This window comes from Notolepis coatsorum (assembly GCF_963971535.1).
Source record: "Notolepis coatsorum genome assembly, chromosome: 18".
NCBI lineage: Eukaryota > Metazoa > Chordata > Actinopteri > Aulopiformes > Paralepididae > Notolepis > Notolepis coatsorum.
The window spans coordinates 49,204,346-49,226,743 of NC_140182.1; the positions used below are offsets into that span (position 1 = coordinate 49,204,346).

The following is a 22,398-nucleotide window of genomic DNA, read 5'->3' on the forward strand; positions in this document are numbered from 1 at the left end:
ACACAAACCCAACCATACCATACCATGTTAGACTATGGCTAGCCCCAGCCAGGCTGAACATAGCTAATGGAGACACAAACCCAACCATACCATACCATGCTAGACCAAGGCTAGCCCCAGCCAGGCTGAACAAAGCTAATGGAGACAAGGCATACGACTGAGAGGTTGTTTCCATGGAGACAAAGTTCTAGACCAGAACAAGTTGAGACTCATTTACGTTGTAGTGCTAATTTTACACTAGGCTACCCAGCGGCATACATTTATTTTCTATTAACGCTAACACTAACACTTGTGTGGATGTATACTAGGGCTGTCAGTTTATCGCGTTAATTAGATTAATTAATTACACAGCAAATTATCGCGTTATGAAAATTAACTCAAAATTAACTCATTCTGGGCCATCGCTTAATCCGCCAGAGGGCACTAGTACGCCACGCTTTAATCAATGGGGGGACTGCGAGATTTGCGAGTGCTTAAAATATATCTTAAATTATAGCTATGGGTCTAATACACCCGTCGATTGTCAGTGAGTTGCTTCCAGTCAACATGTACAAAACGGATTGTTTTTTCATCCGTACATTTCCGTTTTATACCGTTTTGAATATGAATATAGTTTTGGTGATTCTTAGTAATCCCAGGAAAAGACGCGATAATAGCCCTTTAGTGGAATACACTAAACACGTTGTCATTTTTCGCCTGATTATCGAATCTTCCTGAAATCAATGCTAGATTATCATTATTATCCTTCCTCATGCAAGAATGAAATGGCCCTCGTAGCGAGGGGGCTTCCCCCGCCGCTTGTATGCTTTCTACAACACAGTTTGGCGATTTGCTAATCTGATTGGCCAGGTCATTTCTGGTCATGTGACATGTACGCCCAATCGTGGGACCGCAAGTGTCTACACTGGTTAAGCTTAGGCGCTCTTTAGAAGTTGGTTAAGGTTAGATTTTGTCTTAGAGCATGGCGATAGAACGCCTGCCCTTCTTTCGACGGTTAAGCTTAGGCACTCTTTCGAAGTTGGTTAAGGTTAGAGTTTGTCTTGAGCATGGCGATAGAACGCCAGGTGCTTTGCAGGGTGTTCGACGCGGAAATGGGCAAAGACACAGCTCGTCACGCTATTGGGCGCACATGTCACATGACCAGAAACGTCAGTGGCCAATCAGATTCGCAAATCGCCGAACTGCGTTGTAGAAAGCATACACGCTTCCCCGCCACCTGCTCCCACTCAACGGAAAACAGCCACACACACACACACACACACACACACACACACACACACAGAGACAGCTTCGATCGGGGTAGAAAGAAATATCAGATCAACGCAAGATTTTATATATAGAGTCCTTACCTGGTATCTGATGTAATGCAAAAGAAATAATCCAATTATCTGATCGCCATTCCAAATACTTCTTGTGGAGGTCCGTCCCACATTACCGAGCGTTACACATGAACGGGCGGGCGGGGTTACTGTTCCATGCCATCGTTGTAAAGCCCTACCTCGCCTGAGTATTTAAACCCTGCCCGCACGGCTCGGATCGTCCCAGAAAAGAAACTACACAATTTCTAATGGAGTGCAATACCAGCTGGAAGGCGTAGGCGGCGGTATTTGCCCTTTTGCGAGCTCAGACCCATTCCCAATGAATGGATATAGCTAATAAAAGAAATAACGACCAAAACCCGACTATACTCGTGATTGGCGCTGAACGGTTGGCGGGTTAACCCGACTATACTCGTGACTGGTGTTGAATGAGTTAATAATAAATAAATAAAAAATATTTAAATATTTTTTTATCTCATTCATTCCATAAGAACGTAGAATACACATTTACAGACTTTTTTTTAATATGGTCAATTTGCATGTTCTTGGTATCTGATTCTAGGGACATCTATGGATCTCAGGGAATGTATTTTATCTTTGACTGTGAATAACACCATGCTAAAATTTACCAGACCTGAAAAATCTAAGCAAATGAAAGATGATTAAACAGAAGGTTTTGTAGTACTCTGCCACTTTGACTATGGTAGCGTATCGTGGTTCGAGGGCCTGTCAGTGAACATAAAAAAGAAGCTTCAGGTTTCCCAAAATAAGCTAGTAAGGGTGGTAATGGGTCTTGGCCCTCGCACCCACATAGGGAGGAGTCACTTCCAGGAGCTAAACTGGCTTCCTATAGAGGCCAGAGTTACCCAGCTCAGACTGAACATAGTGCACAATATTATAAACCAAAGGTCCCCTAGATACCTCCAAAACTACTTCACCCCGGTCAACGAATCCCACAACCACAGAACTAGAGCAAGCATAGCAAACCTGAAGCCTGCTTCTTTCCGATCGAAACTGGGCCAATGCTCCCTTACTTTCTCTGGAGCCCAGGATTGGAACAAGCTGCCTCTCCCCATCAAGCAGAGCTTGAGCCTCCACAGCTTCAAGAGAAGCGTCAGGAAGTGGCTCATGGACAGAATAGAAGAATAGCCCCCTATAGTTTGAATGGGTTTCCAATCAGTTTTTAGTTATTGTGGGGTATACAATTTTAGCGATAGGTTAGTCTTATAATGTTTTAAATGTATGAGTGTTGTGTTATTGTCGTGTATTTTGTTGTGGCCTAACAGCCCTGGGACCATGACGGAAATAAGGGTTTTACTCTTTCTCATGTTATCCTTTGGATCCTTGTTGTGTGTTTTTAATCAATCAATAAAATAAAATCAAATCAAATCAAGATACAGTACTGAATTCTGCCATCCGGACACATGTCATTTGAAATATGATTATAGAATATAGAATATCAGGCCTAAAATGGTTATGCGATTAAAATGCGATTAATTAGATTAATTAATTACAAATCTTGTAATTAATTAGATAAATTTTTTTAGTCGCCTAACAGCACTAATATATACAATGTGGCAAATACTGAAAGCAGCAGGAAACCCCATGTTGCAGAAGAAGAATCACGTCTGGTTTAAAAAGGGAGAAACATACTGTAGGATAGATAATCTGAGAAATGTGCGACCTCTGTCTGAGACCAAGCTGAGACGAGACAAGGTGGAGAGCACAAGCTTTTGGTTTAAAGAACGACAACATTTCTGGTGCAGCAATTCGGGAATCTTGAGATTCGATTTCGATACATGCATTTGATTCTAGACAGTTTCATATTTTTAGAATTTGTGAATCGATTGGATTTGATCAATTCATATGTGAATCAACCCCCCCCCCCTCCCCTAATTGCTGTATTTATCTTGTGTTTCTAGGCAACAAGGATGCTGTAAGCTCCCCACTTGTGTCCACTTCCCATGTTTAGTTTAGTTTATTCGGATCCCCATTAGCCATTGCCACAGGCATAGGCTACTATTACTGGGGTGACGTCCACACAAATCAATACAATACAATAATATCAATACAATACAATACAATCAATACAATACAATAAAACAATACAATACACCTCAATAACACATAAAAATATTATATAATAAAATATCTAAGTTCACCAATCACACATACCCATCTACTCAATCATGTTTCAAGGCATATATGTTCATAAAGTACAATACATCTCAATACAACATACAAATATATTAAAAATCTACGTTCACCAATCACACATACCCATCTTCTCAATCACCCACTATGTTTACTTAACTGACAGTACCATTCTTTCTTATATGATTTTTAAGGTGTTTTTTAAATGTCTGTTTTCCTTCAACCCTAGTTAATGCAGGTGGTAAGGAATTCCATGCAGTCATTGCTCTATACATCAGAGTCCTTTTCATTGGATTTGTTCTTGGCATCTTTACAGTACATCTTTCCATTGACACATGCCTGGTGGAGTAACTGTGTCTGTTGATTATGAATTGCATCTCGTCATATAGACAAGCAGGTTTTTTGTTATTATATATATTTCTAAAAAACATTATAATATTTACATTTAGTCTTTGTTCTACCATTAACCATGACAGTTTTTCATGTTTGACCTTTTCCTACAATTCAGAGCAAGGCGCGCTGCTTTGTTCTGTGTCATTTGTAGTTTTCCCAGTTTTTGAGCCTGGATAACATGGATCACTGACTCTGGTGTTAGGAATTCTGCACATCTTCTTCTCCTTCCTTCCTTCCTTCCTTCCTTCCTTCCTTCCTTCCTTCCTTCCTTTTTTTTTTTTTTTTTTTTTATCTTTTCCCCCTCCTTTTTCCTCTGATTTTCTCCCATCCCAATGTTAGTCGTTATGCTAATTCCCAATCCCCTTCCTGGTCGCTGCGCACTTACCCCCCACAGTCGGTCTGGGAGAGTGGAGGCTATCACGTGCTTCCTCCGACACACGTCTAGCCAATCAACCGCTTCTTTTCACCTGGCAGCGCGGACTCTCACTGAGAGCGTGTAACGTGTGGAAGGATCACACTACCGCCCTTAGATCCTATCCGCGCTTAGCAGGCGCCCCGACCGAACTGTAGGAGTCGCTGTTTACAACGACCCGGACCCACCCGCCAGCTTCTCCCACCCTCTAATACTGCCAATTGTATTAGTGTGAACGGCCAGCCAAGCTGGTGACAACCCCGGAGCTGTGAGCTGGATTCGAACAGGCGAATCCAGCGTCTCCGGGGTTGGTGACGAACGCAATCTCCGCTACGCCACCTGACCGCCCCAATTCTGCACATCTTCTAATCAACGCCAGCCCTCTCCCCATTTTTGTTATGTTATTTACATGCGTTGACCAGCTCAGATGACTGTCCAATGTTATACCTAGTAGCTTTGCTTCTTCTACCGGTTCAATTTCAGTTCCCCCCATCATTATTTTAAATGTTGGATTAGCAATTAGCATATGGTGAGAACCCATTAAAATACACTTTGTTTTTGCTATGTTTAAAACCATTATATTCGCTCTGTATTTAGTGCCACCCCCAGATCTTCCACAGAGGAGGACGCCATGTACAGGATTGTATCGTCCGCATATATAGCCACCTTCGCTTGCTCTAAAATTAACGGCAAATCGTTTGTATAAATGGTGAATAGCTTCCCTGCGGAATTCCATACTTAACTTTTTTCCGCTTCAGATAGGCTACCGTTAAAAATACTCTGGTTTCTACTGTATAAGTAGCTAGTTATCCATGAAACTGACGATGAAGCAAAGCCATAGGCTTTAAGTTTCTCCAGTAGTATGTCATGATCCATGACATCAAATGCTGCACTGAAGTCTAACATCACTGATCCTGCTAATTTCTTTCTATCAATATCCATTAGACAATCATCTACTAGCTGTGTCAACGCTGTCGCTGTTGAGTAACCATCCCTATAGGCATGCTGAACATCAGTATTCAATTCATTGTCATTGAAGTAACTCTGGATTTGTGTAAACACTATTTTCTCCATTATCTTCGCTAACACTGGCAAAATGCTCACAGGTCGACTGTTTGCACTTGACAGGTTGACTTTTGCATTTTTCTGTAAAGGAATGATTTTAGCCTCCTTCCAGACTTTTGGACATACCATATTTGATGCTTTGATTTATAATATGCGTGACCGTACCTGCTACATGCTTTGCTGAAACCTTCAGTAGTCTACTATCCATGTTATCCAGGCCTGCTGGTTTTTCCTTTTTTATATCTGACAACATTTCCTCCACCAATATAGTGTCAACAGAACATAGACTAAATTAGCATTTTTTATCTTTCATAATCCTTTCTAATATGTTATCATTATATTTTACATTACCCATACACATATTATTCCCTTTTTTTTTATCCACTTTTTCTCCCATTTAAAATTTTTTCTCCCATCCCAATTTTCATATCGTCCAATTCAACCCTCCCCTGTCTTCGAACGTTGTTTCTTTCCTCCCACAAGCCGGCTGCAATGTGGACTAAGTCATACATAGCACGAGTCCCCTCCGATACTCGAGGTAACAGCCGTCGCATCTTTTCACCTGCGCGGCTCGATCTTTCAGCGTCGGGGGTCTGGGCTTTGGAGGGCCCCCGCCCCCGTCGCTTCTTGATTCTACTGCGCAGGCGCACCAACCGACCTGTAGGAGTCGCTGTCCACAACGCCCGATCCCCACCCTTCAGTTTCCCTCCCCGTAATACGGCCAATGTGTATTACTGTGGACGACCAGCTAAACTGAAAGCAATGTGAGAGCGGGGCTCGAACAGGAGGCATCCTGTTCGAGCCTAGTCTCCAGCATTCGTTGCGAGCGCCTTGCCCACTGCGCCACGTAGCCGCCCCCATACACATATTATTCCTTAGACTCGAGTTTCAACCTTACACAAGAAGAAGTCATTGAAATACCGAGCTATATCAACAGGCTTTGTTATAAATGCCCCATCAACCTCAATAAAGCTAGGTACATTGTTATACCCCCTTCCTAGTTAAATGTTTTCCATAACTGTTTACTGTAATTTTTCACTTAATTTATCTTAGCTTGAAAATAGCTTTTCTTTTTCTTTCTATTCTACTTTGTGACACAATTTCTCAGCTTGCGGTAGTTCTGCCAATCAACCAGACATCCAGACTTGCATGCTTTACTTTTTGCTGCATTTCTTTCTGCCATACAATCTTTTAATTCTTCATCTAACCAGGGTGCCCTTACTGTTTTCACTGAACACTTCACTATAGGGCATAAAAAAATATTGTTTGTTTCCTGTTGGTTGTCAGTTAAGGCCATGGGTAGGTAGGGAACTTATTTTATTTAATTTTTTATTTTATTCTTTCCCACGGCGACTATAGATAGGGAATTTCTTTATTTAATTAAAATGTTCACAACAACATGGATGCACGTACTCTGCCAGCATGTTTAATATCCATAATACTAAAGGTTTGACTAAGATTTTTATGAAACTTTATTGTAAAAAAGTCGCTCGGAAACCGGAAACAAACCATTTTTTCTTTTAGGCCTAGGCGCATGTCTGTCCACTACTTGGAGACACCTCTTCATAAATATACTTAGTGCTTCTTCTGGGTTATCCTCTTTATATACATCATCCCATGATATGTTTTCAATATCTTTGACAAATTCCTCTTCCCTGAAATTCTTATATGATCTTTTATGTATAATCTTAGGTCCAGCTTTTGGAATTTTTGCCTTTCTAGTGAATGCTATAATATTATGATCAGTGCATCCTATATTAGCTGATATAACTTTTGAACATAGCTTTGCACTATTAGTATACACATGGTCGATGCATGTAGAAGATTTTCCAGCCTTGCTTGTTTGCGTTCTAGTTGGTTGGTTGACCAGCTGTACTAGATCACATGCATTCACTATGTCTACTAGTTTTTTTTTTCTTTAGTGAGCAGTGTACAGAAAACCAATCAATATTCAGATCACCTAATAAATACATTTCATTTTTCCCATCAGAAACTTTATCAATCATCTCACATACATTGTTAATATATACAGCGTTTGCATTCGGAGGCCTATAGCAGCATCCTATCAAAATAGGCGTATGTACATGTGCATGGTACTAAAGGGTATATTATATGGGAAGTGGACACAAGTGGTGAGTTTACAGCATCCTTCTTCTAGTATTAACATTGGAGATCTGTACGTTTTGTGTGCATTTTCTTTGGCCCTTTGTTCATTTGTCTTTATAAATATCCTTGAGAATGAGGCAAAGCCGTTTTGTGTGTATATAGATGCATTGTTTGTTCGGTTTGGGAATATCCGCATGAACACAGACGTTCACATATATAATGTAGTGATGATGTGTAAATACAATGTGTAGTGTAGTGTAAATACAATTTACCACAGTAAATTCACCGTAGTATTTCTGTATTGAAATACAAAAAAACGAATTATAGAAAATGTATGGTGAGTCACTAAAGTATTCCTCTGGTTTAACCATAGAAATACTACATATACTGTATGTTTATTTCAATAGTGATTCACTATAGTATTTACACAGTAATTTGTGCATAAAAAAAAATATATATATACGACTGCTTTGATTTCACTGTAGTTAATTCTTGGTACGAGATCCCACCTCCCTCTTGCTCATCACCCACCTCTGCCTCCTGAAGCCCAGCTCGGGTCCCAGCAGCTGGATGATCTGGCCCATGGGGTGGTAGACGTCACTCTTCTGGACGCTCCTCACCACCCCCTGCAGGAGCTCCACAGTGAAGAGCTGCCCCTCCTCACAGAGACCGGAACGGACCAGGGAGTTAGCACCTGCAGGGGGAGGAGAGAGAGAGAGAGAGAGAGAGAGAGAGAGAGAGAGAGAGAGAGAGAGAGAGAGAGAGAGAGAGAGAGAGGAGTTCACTCTACCTCATTAAACACTCACTCCACTCCTGTCACTCAAAGCACACTGAATATAGGAAAGTGGAGTGACGGAATAGGAAAGCCATTATTTACAGCGGTTTAATATTTAATGTTTGATTTAAAAGGAACACGCCAACATTATGGGAAATGCATTTAGCGTCTTCTCCAAGTCAGTCAAGAAGATGGATGCCAATTTCCTCTCCTAGCCTAGCTTAGCACAAATTAATGGAAGTGGATATGGACCACTAGCCTACTGTAGCTTAAAACTCCGGGAGAGGTGTTTCTGTCCAACGGCTAGGCTATTGGTCCGTATCCGCTTTCTACTGAACGCACAGAGAGGAAATTGGTATTTAAATAAACGAGGAGCGTGCAACTTTTCTTTCTTCTTTTCACTGTCTGAAAAGATGAAGCAGGACATCTTGTGTCCATGTTGGTGACTTACAGTGTGTGTTCCACAGGACGTAGCAGGGCTGGACTTGGTCTTGGTGCAACTTCAGGTCGTCCCACATGATCCTCACCAGCACGTGTTTACTGTCCTCTGACGAGACACTCTGAGGGGTCTGCGGGGGTCGAAAACCATGGAAGGTCATTCTTGATTAACGTTTACCGATACACATAATGTAATGTCAACAGATGTAGATGTAAAGAGGAATAATTGCGGAACAAAGGTATGTCTCAACAGAAAGAAGGTAATTCAATAATAAAACAATACACAGACTAAACAGAATAGATAAACACTGTCTGTTTACCTGGTCTCCGTGGTTACAGTGCTGGGAGGTCAGGATGAGGGCCGGCAGGTTGCTAGGCAGCTCCAGCCTGCGGAAGTACCACACCAGGTTCCAGAACACGATGGGGTGATGGTCCACGACACTGGGGGACGAGATAGCCCGGTCCCCCTCGTTCACCAGCAGGCTCTCCAGCTCCTTCCACAGCACCAGGGGGCTCAGGTAGGGCACCGTCACCACAGGCGGGGCTGGAGGGGAGGCCGGGTTCGGAGAGGGCAGCGACGTAGCCGGGCCAGGAGCACTGCCCTCCCGCTCCTGTGGGGGAACCGTGTCTGGCAGAGTGGCAGTGAGAGCTGCAGACATGTTGGCCTGGGGATTGAGTGACCCAGACGTGTCCTCTTCTGTAACAGGATTACTTTCCTTGCAGGTCCTGAGGGTAGACACAGAGAGGATCTGATTAGAGAGGCCACAGTGATCGACAAGTAGTGTGTGTGTGTGTCAATAAGAGAGTATAGTATAATATAGTATAGTATAGTATAGTATAGTATAGTATAGTATAGTATAGTATAGTATAGTATAGTATAGTATAGTATAGTATAGTATAGAAAGTATGAAAAATACAGTAACAAGTGTGTCTGTGCCTGAAAGAGCGTGTACCTGCTGAGCGGTCTCAGGTCTTTGATCTCCACGGTGAGGAAGGGCAGGAAGGGAGAGCCACAGAAGGGACAGGCACTGTTGAGGTTGGAATCGTTGGCCGTCCAGCCGGCCATGATCTCCTCGTCATACACCAGAGACTCACAGGTCTTACACAGCGAGCAGCTGGACATCTGCACCTAATACAACACAGACAAGCATTATATGAGATGTAATACAGACAAGCAGACGTAATTCTTTTGTAGTATTTTTTTTTTGTGACCAACTTTTTATTTTGTATTTTTTTTAAAACAAGTTCAGAGGAAGGACATTCACATCAGCATTTCATATTAATTCACACAGTGGCATAAAAAGTGTCTTTTCAGTATATATTGTCCGTCAGTATATTCATATACTGTGTAGCCTGCCTGTTGCAGTTGTGACAGTCTTTTCCTCCGTTCTGGCGGTCCTGTGGCTGCGAGACAGCCCAGGTCGCTTCTTAACCCCACTCCCAGCCCCCCGGGTTTGCATAGACATTTTAGGAGAGGGGGAAACCTTGATGCATACATGTATAGGATACTCTTAATTAGAAAAGAAATCATAATTATGTTTGTTAGATAACCAAGTAATAGGGAAAAATACAATACAATTTAGAAACAACCACAACCAATTATAGCAGTAAACAGAAAAGGAAAAGATAAATGGAAAAGATAAATGGAAACAACAGCAACATGATTTTTGTTCATTCTCTGGTGTCAAGGTACAAGTGTTCAACCTAGTGGAGTACTGATTTTACCTTCTGGGCCGCAGTAAGTAATATTTGGATCGATTCTGTCCTTGCTCCCTGTGCTCTAGCACTGGATGCCTCTAATCTCAATACTTCGTAGAAGGACAGTTTCCAACGGTAAATATTGAGACTATGGGGTGGTTTCCATCTCATTACGAGCATTTTCTTTGCTGCCGTTAAACCGGCCAGAAACACTCTTTTTGTGAGGTGTTAATTTTAGAGATGAATCATCATTTAATAATAAAATGTGTGGCAAACAAGGTATGTTTATCTCTGTTATATTAGTGAGAAATAATGCAACCTTGGCCCAAAAAGCGAGTACTCCTGGACATTCCCACATCATATGTATGTATGTTCCTATAACTTTTTGCGGACATAAAGCAATTATTTTGTATTATTATTATTAATATTATATGTATTATTCTTATTTATATGTAACTCACCTCTATGGTGTAATTGTGAGATAGATGGAAGCGGCTGGTGTCAGGGGATGAATCTGGAGTGTGAGGCGCTCTGGAGGGAGGAGCCAAACCACCTAGAGACAATGCAGGATGAGTCAATTAGACACACAAATACAGAGTAGACATTTAACATCAACTACCAAACCACCTAGAGACAATGCAGGATGAGTCAATTAGACACACAAATACAGAGTAGACATTTAACATCAACTACCAAACCACCTAGAGACAATGCAGGATGAGTCAATTAGACACACAAATACAGAGTAGACATTTAACATCAACTACCAAACCACCTAGAGACAATGCAGGATGAGTCAATTAGACACACAAATACAGAGTAGTCATTTAACATCAACTACCAAACCACCTAGAGACAATGCAGGATGAGTCAATTAGTAATTATTATACAGCACAACCAAAAGAAGTTTGGCATCTAACCAGAGTGCAAATGTAGCAGTAAAGTGCAACAGCAATATACAATGTACAGGTGGTTAAACTGGGTACAAAATATACAAATGAGTACTACTGAGTGTTGTGCTAATCAGATGTATGTACAGAGTTGTCGTATAATATGTACAGTGATACAGGTATAAAGACAATATGGTAGTAGTCATACTGGCCAGCAGCATAACTAGTAAGTGTAGGTAAGGGATATGTACAGATATAGATATAGTATCTACAGATATGTAAAAGGATTTTGTGCAGGTATAAGCCCATGGTTGACAAATGCAATAATTGTGATCAAATGTCATGGATTTGCGCTGTTGAATCCAGAAAGCACACAAGGAATGACATCAGATTAATTTAATATACTATGTCTTGTTTGTGCCAGTTAATGTGATTAAACAAGGCCACTGGTGGAACATAAGTCAACCACATGGTCAACCTCACAAACCACCTAATTTTACACATTGAAACCGAGAAGTTCACACTTCTCAGTATTAACCCCTCAGCTTTATTTGATAATGGTATAGGCCACATTCTCACATACTGCACTGTGGTAAAGGGCTGTAGGGCAAGATAAAGGTGACAAAAACATTCTCACGTTTGGTGAAGTAAGCAAATAGCAGTAATAGGAGTTCTACGGAAACCACTCTGTGAAAACCAACAAATGCCTGCATTCCTCACACAGCAGGTGTTACACACCAGGTAAATACTGCTGAGTGAAAAGTAGTAAAAAAGTAGTATTTGATTTTAAATGCAGAATAATAAGACTTGTATGGTCATTATTGTTCCAAGATCATCTGTAAATCAGTGTGGAGAGCTGTTTAACTGTATCAATCCATACATAGATTTGTAAATCCGTACACAGATCTGTAAATCTGTACACAGATCTGTAAATCCATACACAGATCTGTAAATCCGTATATAGATCTGTAAATCTGTACACAGATCTGTAAATCCGTACATAGATTTGTAAATCCATACATAGATCTGCAAATCCATACATAGATGTTACGTTCTGGACACCGACCTCGGTCGGTGACCACCCACATTCCTGGCATATGTCACTGGGCTTGTCACCTGTCATTTCCCTGTCAATTAGTGCTGTCACTTAGGGGTGGTTCCTGATTGGCTGTCACGGGGGTGTGTGTGGAATGTTGGTATTTGGTGTCTATGTAACATACCTCTCTTCTGCTTGTCCATTGTCAGGTCTTCACTAATTGCGTTCGGGGATAACGCGGACGGTTCTACTCTGGACCTCCAATAAGCTCCCATTTACCTTATTTTCCACTTGTGCTATTAGCACTTGTTCTCTCTTAGAATTTACTCTGTGTTCTTACTATTAAAGTCGAACCTGTTCAAGAGTAAACACTCTCTGTCTCTGTGATTGCCTTCAACCATTGGAATTCACCTACCTGCATTCTGACAGAAGACCTGACCATCAGAATTCCATGGAGGCCATCATGGAGATGCTCCGGACGCAGGGAGCAGCCCAGACACGGATGGAGGAACATCAGCAGCTGGTCAGCGCCGAGTTAATCCGACTCAATGGGGTCGTCGGATCATCCCAAGCGGTGGCGCAGTCGGCGTTGGCCACAGCCCGACAAGCCCAAGAAGGAGTGGCTGGTGTTCAGTCGGCGGCGGGAGAAGCAGCGCTCCACGCAGAGGAGAGTCGGGGGGTGTTTGGGGTCCAGGAGCGGTCCCGCGAACCACATCTGCAGGCGCCCGCTCGCTATGACGGATCACCGGATGGTTGTCGGGAATTCATCACCCAGTGTCTACTCGTTTTCCGGCTGCAACCACGATCATTTCCATCGGAGACAGCGCAGGTAGCGTATATTATCACACTGCTCACCGGTCAAGCTCTCTCCTGGGCTACGGCGGAATTAGAGGCAGGGGCGATAATCTGCGACAGTCTGGACGCCTTTACCCGGGAATTGAGAAGAGTATTCGATACTTCCCGGGTACTCTCGATCTTCGAGGCTGGTGGTCGTCTTCTCGACTGCCGGCAGGGCCTCCGCACGGTCGCAGCTTATGCTATCAATTTTCGGATCTTGGCTCGGGAGACAGCTTGGGCGGAGAACGTCTGCGTGGTTCTGTTCGTCAGGGGACTCTCAGCGCGGATGCGAGATGCACTCTCCGCGCGTGAGATCCCCGAGCAGCTGGAAGTGCTGATCAACACCACCATCAAGATGGACAATCGGCACCGGGAGAGGGAGAAGGAGCATGTCAACAACACCCAGTCCCAGGTATGTTTTCCTTCTTCTCCTGGTGTTGATAATTCCATGCATTACACGAGTGGGCCACTGGGTGATGAATCCATGCAGCTTGGAGCGCTGTCGCTCTCGGACGACGAGAGGCAGCGCTTCATCAAAGAGCGACGCTGCTTCCGGTGCGGCCGCACCGGTCACCGCTTCGGCAGCTGTCGGGTCCAGGCTGTATCGGCTCGGCGCCAATCGGGGATGGAAGGTGCGCCGTCGGGCTTCGAAAAGGCGCCAGCAGGTGGGCTTATTCCTGCCAAAACCAGGGATTCTCGTACATTTTTTGAGGTGGCGATCAACTGTGGGGGTGACATTAGGGGAACTAAGGCTCTCATTGACTCAGGGGCGGCGGGCAATTTTATTCACATGGGATTGGTGAAGGAGTGGGGAACCCCAATGGAGGATTTAGGGGTTCCCTTACCAGTTTATGCCCTGGACGGTCGGCCTCTGGGCAGTGGGAGCGTCACCCAGCGCACAGTTCCCTTACACATCCGGGTGGAGGGTGGGGAGTGGGAATGGGTTACATTTTTTGTCATCTTTTCCCCCTATTCTGTCATGGTGTTGGGTCATCCCTGGTTGTCGTCATGTGTTCGTGTCATTAATTGGAGCACGGGCGAACTCTCAACGGCGGCCGACGTCAAGTCGATCGTCAGCGGGAGTTTGCCCAAACCCTTGTCTCCCCCCCCCTCTTCTCTTTTGTCTCCTCCCTCTTTCTCCAGGATGGTGGGGAGCGTGGCAGATTCTGATCTACCCTCTAATCCCGATTTAATAGGGGTGCCTGAGATCTATTGGGACCTGGCAGACGTTTTTAGCAAGACGCGTGCTAAAGCACTTCCGCCTCATAGATCATACGACTGTCCCATTAATCTTCTACCCGGTACCTCCCCGCCTCGCGGGCGAATGTTCTCTCTCTCACGCCCCGAAACCTTGGCCATGAACACCTACATAGAGGAGGCATTGCTTGCGGGGCACATACGCCCCTCCACTTCCCCTGCCGGCGCTGGCTTCTTCTTTGTTGATAAAAAGGATGGGGATCAGCGCCCATGCATTGATTATAGGGGATTGAATGACGTTTCCATCAAGAACCGATATCCTTTACCCCTCATGGACACGGCCTTTGAGTGCTTACAGGGGGCACAGGTCTTTTCTAAACTTGACTTACGTAATGCATACAACCTGGTCAGGATTAGAGAGGGAGACGAGTGGAAGACTGCATTTAACACACCCAATGGGCACTATGAGTATTTGGTCATGCCCTTTGGTTTGGCTAATGCTCCGGCAGTCTTCCAAGCCCTGGTTAACGACGTGCTGCGAGACTTGATTGGGGTGTCGGTGTTTGTCTACTTAGATGATATCCTGATTTTTTCTCGCGATATGGTGCAACACCAAATGCACGTTCGGGAGGTGCTAGACCGTCTCCTCAAGCATCAACTATTCGTTAAGGCTGAAAAGTGTGTGTTTCACACGGACACCGTGTCCTTCCTGGGCTTTGTGTTGACGAAGGGCGATCTGCGCATGGATCCAGCCAAGGTGAGTGCAGTTTTGGACTGGCCACGGCCTTCGTCGCTCAAGGGATTACAACGTTTTTTGGGCTTTGCAAATTTTTACAGGCGCTTTATTCGCAATTTTAGCGCCTTAGCCAATCCCTTAACAGCTCTCACTAAGGCCTCTCTCCCTGGCTTTGAATGGTCGCCTAGGGCTGAGTCGGCCTTCTGCGATCTTAAACGTCGTTTTACATCCGCTCCTGTATTGATCCGCCATGACGCGGAGGTTCCGTTCATTGTGGAGGTGGATGCCTCTGACGTCGCGGTGGGGGGGGTGCTCTCTCAGAAATGCTTAAAGGATGGGAAAGTGCACCCGTGTGCTTTTTTTTCTCGCCGTCTGTCACCAGCCGAGCGTAATTACGACGTGGGTAATCGGGAGTTATTGGCGATCAAATTGGCACTGGAGGAGTGGAGACATTGGTTAGAGGGGGCGGCACATCCTTTCATTATTTGGACTGATCATAAGAACTTGGCTTACATCCAAGGGGCTAAACGCCTTAACGCTCGCCAGGCCAGGTGGACGTTGTTCTTCACACGATTTCGATATACCATCTCCTATAGACCCGGCTCCAAGAATATCAAACCTGACGCGTTGTCGCGCCAGTTTGATCTTCCTGGTCGGGAGGAGCAGCCCCATCCCATTATTCCACCGGCCTTGATTTTGGCACCCGTGTCTTGGGGCATAGAGAAGGTGGTAAGGTCGGCGCTAACGCGGGAGCCCGATCCTGGTGGGGGTCCTCCGGGACGGTCGTATGTTCCCAAGGTGGCGCGCTCACGCTTGCTACAGTGGGCACATGCGTCAACCCTCACCAGCCACCCAGGGGCAACCAGGACCCTGGAATTTATCCGTAGGAGGTTCTGGTGGCCGACAGTGGAGGGGGATACGCGTTCCTTTGTGGCGGCCTGTCCGGTGTGCGCACGTAGTAAGACCTCTCGACGGGCACCGGCGGGTCTCCTCCGACCACTTCCTATTCCTAAACGACCCTGGTCACACATATCTCTGGACTTTATTTCTGGTCTTCCCCTTTCGGACGGATTCACCACCAACTTGGTGGTGGTGGATCGGTTCTCTAAGGCGGCTCACTTTGTCCCTCTCCCCAAGCTTCCTTCGGCCCGGGAGACTGCTGATTTAATTATACAGCATGTCTTTCGGGTCCACGGGCTGCCAGTAGATATCGTGTCGGACCGGGGTCCTCAGTTCGCCTCCAGGTTCTGGAAGGCGTTTGCCGCCGGCCTCGGCGCCTCTGTCAGTCTGTCGTCTGGGTTCCATCCACAGTCGAACGGGCAGACGGAGAGGGTCAACCAGGATTTGGAGGGGGTCTTGAGATGTTACGTTGCCGGTAGTCCGGCAACGTGGAGTAGGAGGTTGGCTTGGGCTGAGTATGCGCATAATACCCTTCTCTCCTCTTCTACCGGTATGTCTCCCTTTCAGTGCCAGTATGGTTTTCACCCTCCTCTGTTTCCCGAGCAGGAGCAGGAGGCGGAGGTGCCCTCGGCCCAGGCACATGTGGCTCGCTGTCGCAGGACGTGGAAACAGGTTCGGAAGGCGCTACAGAAGGTTTCGGTTAGTACCCAACGGCAGGCTAACCGTAAGCGTCGTCCGGCTCCAGTTTACCGTCCAGGGCAGCGGGTTTGGCTTTCCACCCGGGATCTCCCTCTCCGGGTGGAATCCAAGAAGCTGGCTCCTCGCTTTATAGGACCATTTAAAGTGATTCATCGGGTTAATCCAGTGGCTTACAAGCTACGACTTCCGAGCTCTATGAGGGTTCATCCGACGTTTCATGTGTCCCTGTTGAAGCCATTCCTCTCATCGCCCTTGGCCCCGCCACTGCCTGTGGTTCCTCCGCCCCGGTTTATTGGCGGTCAACCCATTTACACGGTGCGGAGGATACTGGGTTGTAGGCGGAGGGGTAGGGGGTTTCAGTTCTTGGTGGATTGGGAGGGGTACGGGATAGAAGAGCGTTCTTGGGTGCCTCAAAGGGATATTTTAGATCCCAGCCTGATCGTTGATTTCCGGCGGCTGAATCCCGAGGCTCCTAGGTGAGCGTCTGGTGCCGTTCGTCGGGGGAGGGTACTGTTACGTTCTGGACACCGACCTCGGTCGGTGACCACCCACATTCCTGGCATATGTCACTGGGCTTGTCACCTGTCATTTCCCTGTCAATTAGTGCTGTCACTTAGGGGTGGTTCCTGATTGGCTGTCACGGGGGTGTGTGTGGAATGTTGGTATTTGGTGTCTATGTAACATACCTCTCTTCTGCTTGTCCATTGTCAGGTCTTCACTAATTGCGTTCGGGGATAACGCGGGCGGTTCTACTCTGGACCTCCAATAAGCTCCCATTTACCTTATTTTCCACTTGTGCTATTAGCACTTGTTCTCTCTTAGAATTTACTCTGTGTTCTTACTATTAAAGTCGAACCTGTTCAAGAGTAAACACTCTCTGTCTCTGTGATTGCCTTCAACCATTGGAATTCACCTACCTGCATTCTGACACATAGATCTGTAAATCCGTACACAGATCTGTAAATCTGTACACAGATCTGTACCCAGCAGTGATATTAGGACCGGAAGTTCCTTATTTAAACTAGCCTGACTTCTGTTTTAGAGGAGTAGAAATACTGATTTTGTTTAGCGTGTTCAGCTTTATCAACCTTACCAACGGTTTTGCTCACATTAATTTAGTCATACAGTTATTGAGAGTTTATGGGTTTGGATATGCCCTCCAGTAACATAACTTCTTCAACCATTATCTGAAATAAAAAAAAATTATTAAATAAAATTTAAAAAAATCTAACTAACCTTACCGTCATGCACTTGTCCTAATAAACTAACCTACACTGTAGCACTCAACACTTTGATGAACATTGTTACTCAGCTGATAGAGTTGTACCCTTCCTGATGACTTGTTGTACAGAACTTGTAAGTCGCTTTGGATAAAGCGTCAGCTAAATGACTAAATGTAAATAATTGGATGTCATTGAATCCTTGTGTTAGTGTTAATTACAACTAAATGCTGTCCCTATTGCAATCTCTAGCATTGTTTTCTTCCTCTCCATCATTTAATTTGGCTGCATTTAACACAACACAAGGATTCAGTGTCCTCCCTTAACATCAACACAGGACATATTCAAACATTAACTCTCAACAACTGTCAAACTAAATGATGGGATGTGTGTGAGATTATGTGGGAAATAAATCAGTACAAACTGGGCAGTACATTAGGTGTTCCTGGCTTCATAAAGCACAGCTAATAACGGATTCATCTAAACTAATTCATCCTCCTATGACAAAGTACAATAATTCTGAACAGCTAAAGGACAATTAGACATCCATGTAGGTTCTTTGCTGCGGTGCTTGTTGGGGTTTGAGCATTTATAGTTCCACGCAACCTTTCTGGTAATCACTCCTCCGCACGAGAGCAAGGTAAATGAGGGCATGGCTCAAGGCAAGTGTGTTATGTGTGTGATGTTCTGCATCAACTAATGGGGATCCTAGTAAAATTATAAATAGCTTGTGACGCTGTGTCGCCCTACGCTTGCTTACATTTTGGGAGAGGTGCGAGTAGGCTCCCTGGCCTATGTCGGGACCGGGGGTACCAAGGCAAACTTTTCCATAATAGTCCCCTTTAATTTAACATGCCGCTCAGTCAGTTGTTGGATCATTTGTTATCAGCCAGTAATCTCTCTGTGTTCCCGTGAAGTCTGCGTTGTGTTGTTTATACCTTACTCCTTGTAATGGTTGGCACACTCTATCTCCCCCATTAATGCATCCGATTCAGAAGAAAGCGACACACTGGAGACGTGATACCTTTCCTTCAAACGTTATGTTTATTCCATAAACATATCCTCAAGATGGAAACAGTTCTGAAAGTCTTTAAAAAGTCTATTCCTTAATTCTACCGGTCTCTCCTGCTATCAGCTCGAAGATGGTTGAGGCCTAGTGGTTAGCCAAAAGCCTTCCCTGTTAGCCGAAGCTAGCTACCTCGTGGCTCAGGAGGGTGGAGGGGCCTCCAGCTATTGCAGTCTCTCTGTCAACGTCCCTACGTGTCAGCTTTGTGTCCTAGTCTAACTTAAACCGGAAGAAACTCACAGCTATAGCGTCTTTCCCCCAGCAACGGTGGCCATCCCCGTAGCCACGCCCTTTCTCTCGTTACTAAGTGACACGACGCCTGCTGCTAGCCCATAGCTCATCCCCATAGCAATGGCTTCTTCCCTCCCTAGCCGACCAGCTATCTTTGTTGATGCGGCCGATGACCTCAGTGCTGTTATCGCTCTCACAGAGCCTGTGCCCAGACTCTGTCTGTCTTACCGTTTCCAAGTTCAACACACAATACAATGTTTAAACTAATATCTCTATATGTACTTTACCTACATGTTATAACCCTTTAGACCTACAACGCCTGCTAATAATGCATTATATATCCTGTATATACACACAAATGTGTTTCTCCGTTTCAATGGGATAACACACACACACAGAGGAAGTATGTCTCAGCGTTTACAGTTTAACACTGTTAAACTGATATCTATAGGTTGTTATAACCAGAAATGAAAACCATTGATTTCATCAGTCAGGACAGCTAGGTGTGATTAACCTGGCCCACACATGAATGAAGTGTGGTGATTAAAGCATCTCTGGACAGATGAAAGAGGAGAGAGAGAGAGAGAGAGAGAGAGAGAGAGAGAGAGAGAGAGAGAGAGAGAGAGAGAGAGAGGGCTATCCATTAGACTCAAACTACATAGAGTACATACAGTATGTAATTTTGAGATTCCAAGATTTGTTTGTGCATCTATTATTGTTTGTGTTCAAGGGATTTCGTCTAAAATGTGGACACAAATAAAGATATAAAAATGTGTGTGTGTGTGTGTGTGTGTGTGTGTGTATGTCTGTGGGTGACTGTGAGGTGAGCCTACACACACTGAGTCAGCCCTCCTGTCTGCTGGCCTAGTTTACACAGCTCTCCATCTCTAAGCTGCTCCTACTCTAAGTTTAGACCAGCAGGAAGTGTTTTCCGCTCTGCAACCAATTCAGGGCTGCAGTTAAAAAGAATGGCTCCCACTCTCTCTCTCTCTGGTTCATATTAACGTAATATCACCTGGTTTTCTGACATTGGTGTTTCGTTTATATGTTTGTGTTTGGAAAATAATACAATTCATCACAAAAAAAATTAAAAGTTTTGAATGAAACCAACCAGAGAAGGAGTTGTGTCTGCACACTCTGGTTGGGGTTCCCCCGGGGCTGTCCAGGGTGACTCGGCCCCTGGCGGGACTCCTCTTGATGCGGGACACGTTGCCGTGCTGAGGGGAGGTGAAGCCGTCTGGGTCCAGGCAGGAGTCTGTGTCCAACAGGGAGGAGCAGTCTGGCTCTCCTGACGTCATGGAGGACACGCTTATCTGGTCACCGTTAACATCCTGCCAGATGAGGAGGAGGAGGTTTAGTTTTTTTCATATTTAAAAGAAAACACAGACAAAATAAACGTATGTCTCGTGCGTCTCTAAAACACAGAAAGTCTTAGAGGAGGAGGACAGTGAGGGAAAAGAGGGAGAGGGGAAGGTGGAGACAGAGGAAAAGGAGACAGAGGAGGAGGAAGAGGAGGAGGAGGAGAAAGAGGAGACAGAGGAGGGGGAAGATGAGGAGGAGACAGAGGAAGAGGAAGATGGGGAGGAAGAGGAAGAAGGGAATGAGGAGGAACATGAAGAGGGGAAAGTGGAGGAAAAGAAAGTGGAGGAGGAGGAGGAAGAGGAAGAGGGGGAAGAGGAGGAGGAGACAGAGGAGGAGGAAGAGGAGGAGGGGACAAAGGAAGAGAAGGGGGGAAAGTGGAAGGAGGAGTAGGAATAGGCAGACTCCATCACCAGTAAATCAGAGTAGGGTCCGTCTCTGATTGCTCTCCCAGATGGCCAGTTGTACACAGAGCACCACAGATGCTATCAGAGACGACAGTGAGTAATGATGCACCACTGACCTGCGTCAGCGACGTCTGGGAGGACAGGCGTGAGTAGAAGCGGCTGGCCTTCTCCGCCACCCCCTTCCCCGCCGATATCACGCTGCTCTTGAAGACGTCCAGGGTCGGGGTGAAGAGAGAGTCCATGGAGAAGGAGGAGGTGGAAGGAGTAGGCGAGGAGGGGGAGACCAGGGAGGAGGGCCGCTCCCTGACCCCCAGGGGAAGCGATGGGGAGGTCCTGAGGCGGTCCTTGGGCTTGACGGTGAGGAGGTGGTGCGTGTTTGAGCGGAGCAGGGGGGGGGGTCGTGGGGAGCGGCGAGGGGAGCGGCGAGGGGAGGTGGGGGAGCGGAGCACGGGGCTGGAGGGGTTCTGCAGATCCACGCTGGGGGCACGGCTCCTCAAGGGGCTGCTGACGTTGTTCAAGTACATCTCGATCTCCTCGGCCAGGTCCCGGCGGGCCGTCGGCGTGCTGCGGTCGTCCCGGTCGCTCTCCTGCTCCGTCTCCGCCACCATCAGGGACAGAGGGTCGAAGCCCATCTCAATACCTGTCCTCGTGATGGACCCGTCACTGCAGCTGTCGCCTTGCTCTACAGACACAGAGCAGGCTCCAGGCCTCTCCTCTCCCCTGGAGCTCCTCTCCATGCTCCTCTCCCCCTCCTCCTCCACCCCACGCAGTCTGTCGGCAGCTAGGTGGTGCTGCTTAGCGGAGCTGAGGTTCAAACCGCCCAGCCGTGGAGTCCTCTGGCCCCCGGACAGGTCCAGAGAGGTGGGCCTCTCTTTCTTTGGCAGAACTCCACAGGGAACGTCGCTGTCACAGCCGGACGGAGGACTGGAATACCTTCTGCCTTTATTACCTGTGACCAAAACACACGCGGAAAGACATTCATGACTCCCAATGCTGAGAAACACAACAGCAGTTATAAGCAGAATGTCTTGAGCAGGACTGACCTGTACCGGTGTCGGTTGACTTGGAGAATCCGGTACAGGGAGACGCGGTCCTTGTCGAAACTGAATTCTCAATTTCAGGTGCTGCAAATTTAAACCACACCAGACAGTTAGCAAGATACTAACAATAAAACTTGAGTTGAAGATTGATGTTTTTGGTCATTTTATCAATACTGGTCCGTCTATATCAGGGGTCAGCAACCTTTTTGACATGGAGTGCCTGTTTGAAATATAGTTGTAACTAGTGTGCCTCAACAATATTCCATGCATCGTAATTTTTCCCCCCTCATAATCAGGTATTTTTAATGATTTTTACATTATTACATCATTATTGTTATTGTTATTATTAACAATATTATTATGATGGTTGTATCAACCCTAAATCTGAGTTGGGGTGGGGGTGCAATGCAGACAAACAGT

General features: G+C 45.6%; 1 protein-coding gene across 1 annotated transcript in view; it reads right to left on the reverse strand.

Annotated features, from left to right (window-relative positions):
* The window catches only part of dennd4a (DENN/MADD domain containing 4A), an 81,299-nt gene that overhangs the window by 2,478 nt on the left and 56,423 nt on the right, over positions 1–22,398 (reverse strand). Inside the window, exons 21-28 of the mRNA XM_084334296.1 lie at positions 21,982–22,062; positions 21,055–21,887; positions 20,284–20,503; positions 10,822–10,913; positions 9,616–9,791; positions 8,983–9,388; positions 8,676–8,793; positions 7,981–8,143 (exon numbers count right to left, since the gene is read on the reverse strand). Coding sequence (XP_084190422.1) covers positions 7,981–8,143; positions 8,676–8,793; positions 8,983–9,388; positions 9,616–9,791; positions 10,822–10,913; positions 20,284–20,503; positions 21,055–21,887; positions 21,982–22,062 — 2,089 coding nt within the window. The remainder of the gene's footprint in view (positions 1–7,980; positions 8,144–8,675; positions 8,794–8,982; positions 9,389–9,615; positions 9,792–10,821; positions 10,914–20,283; positions 20,504–21,054; positions 21,888–21,981; positions 22,063–22,398) is intronic.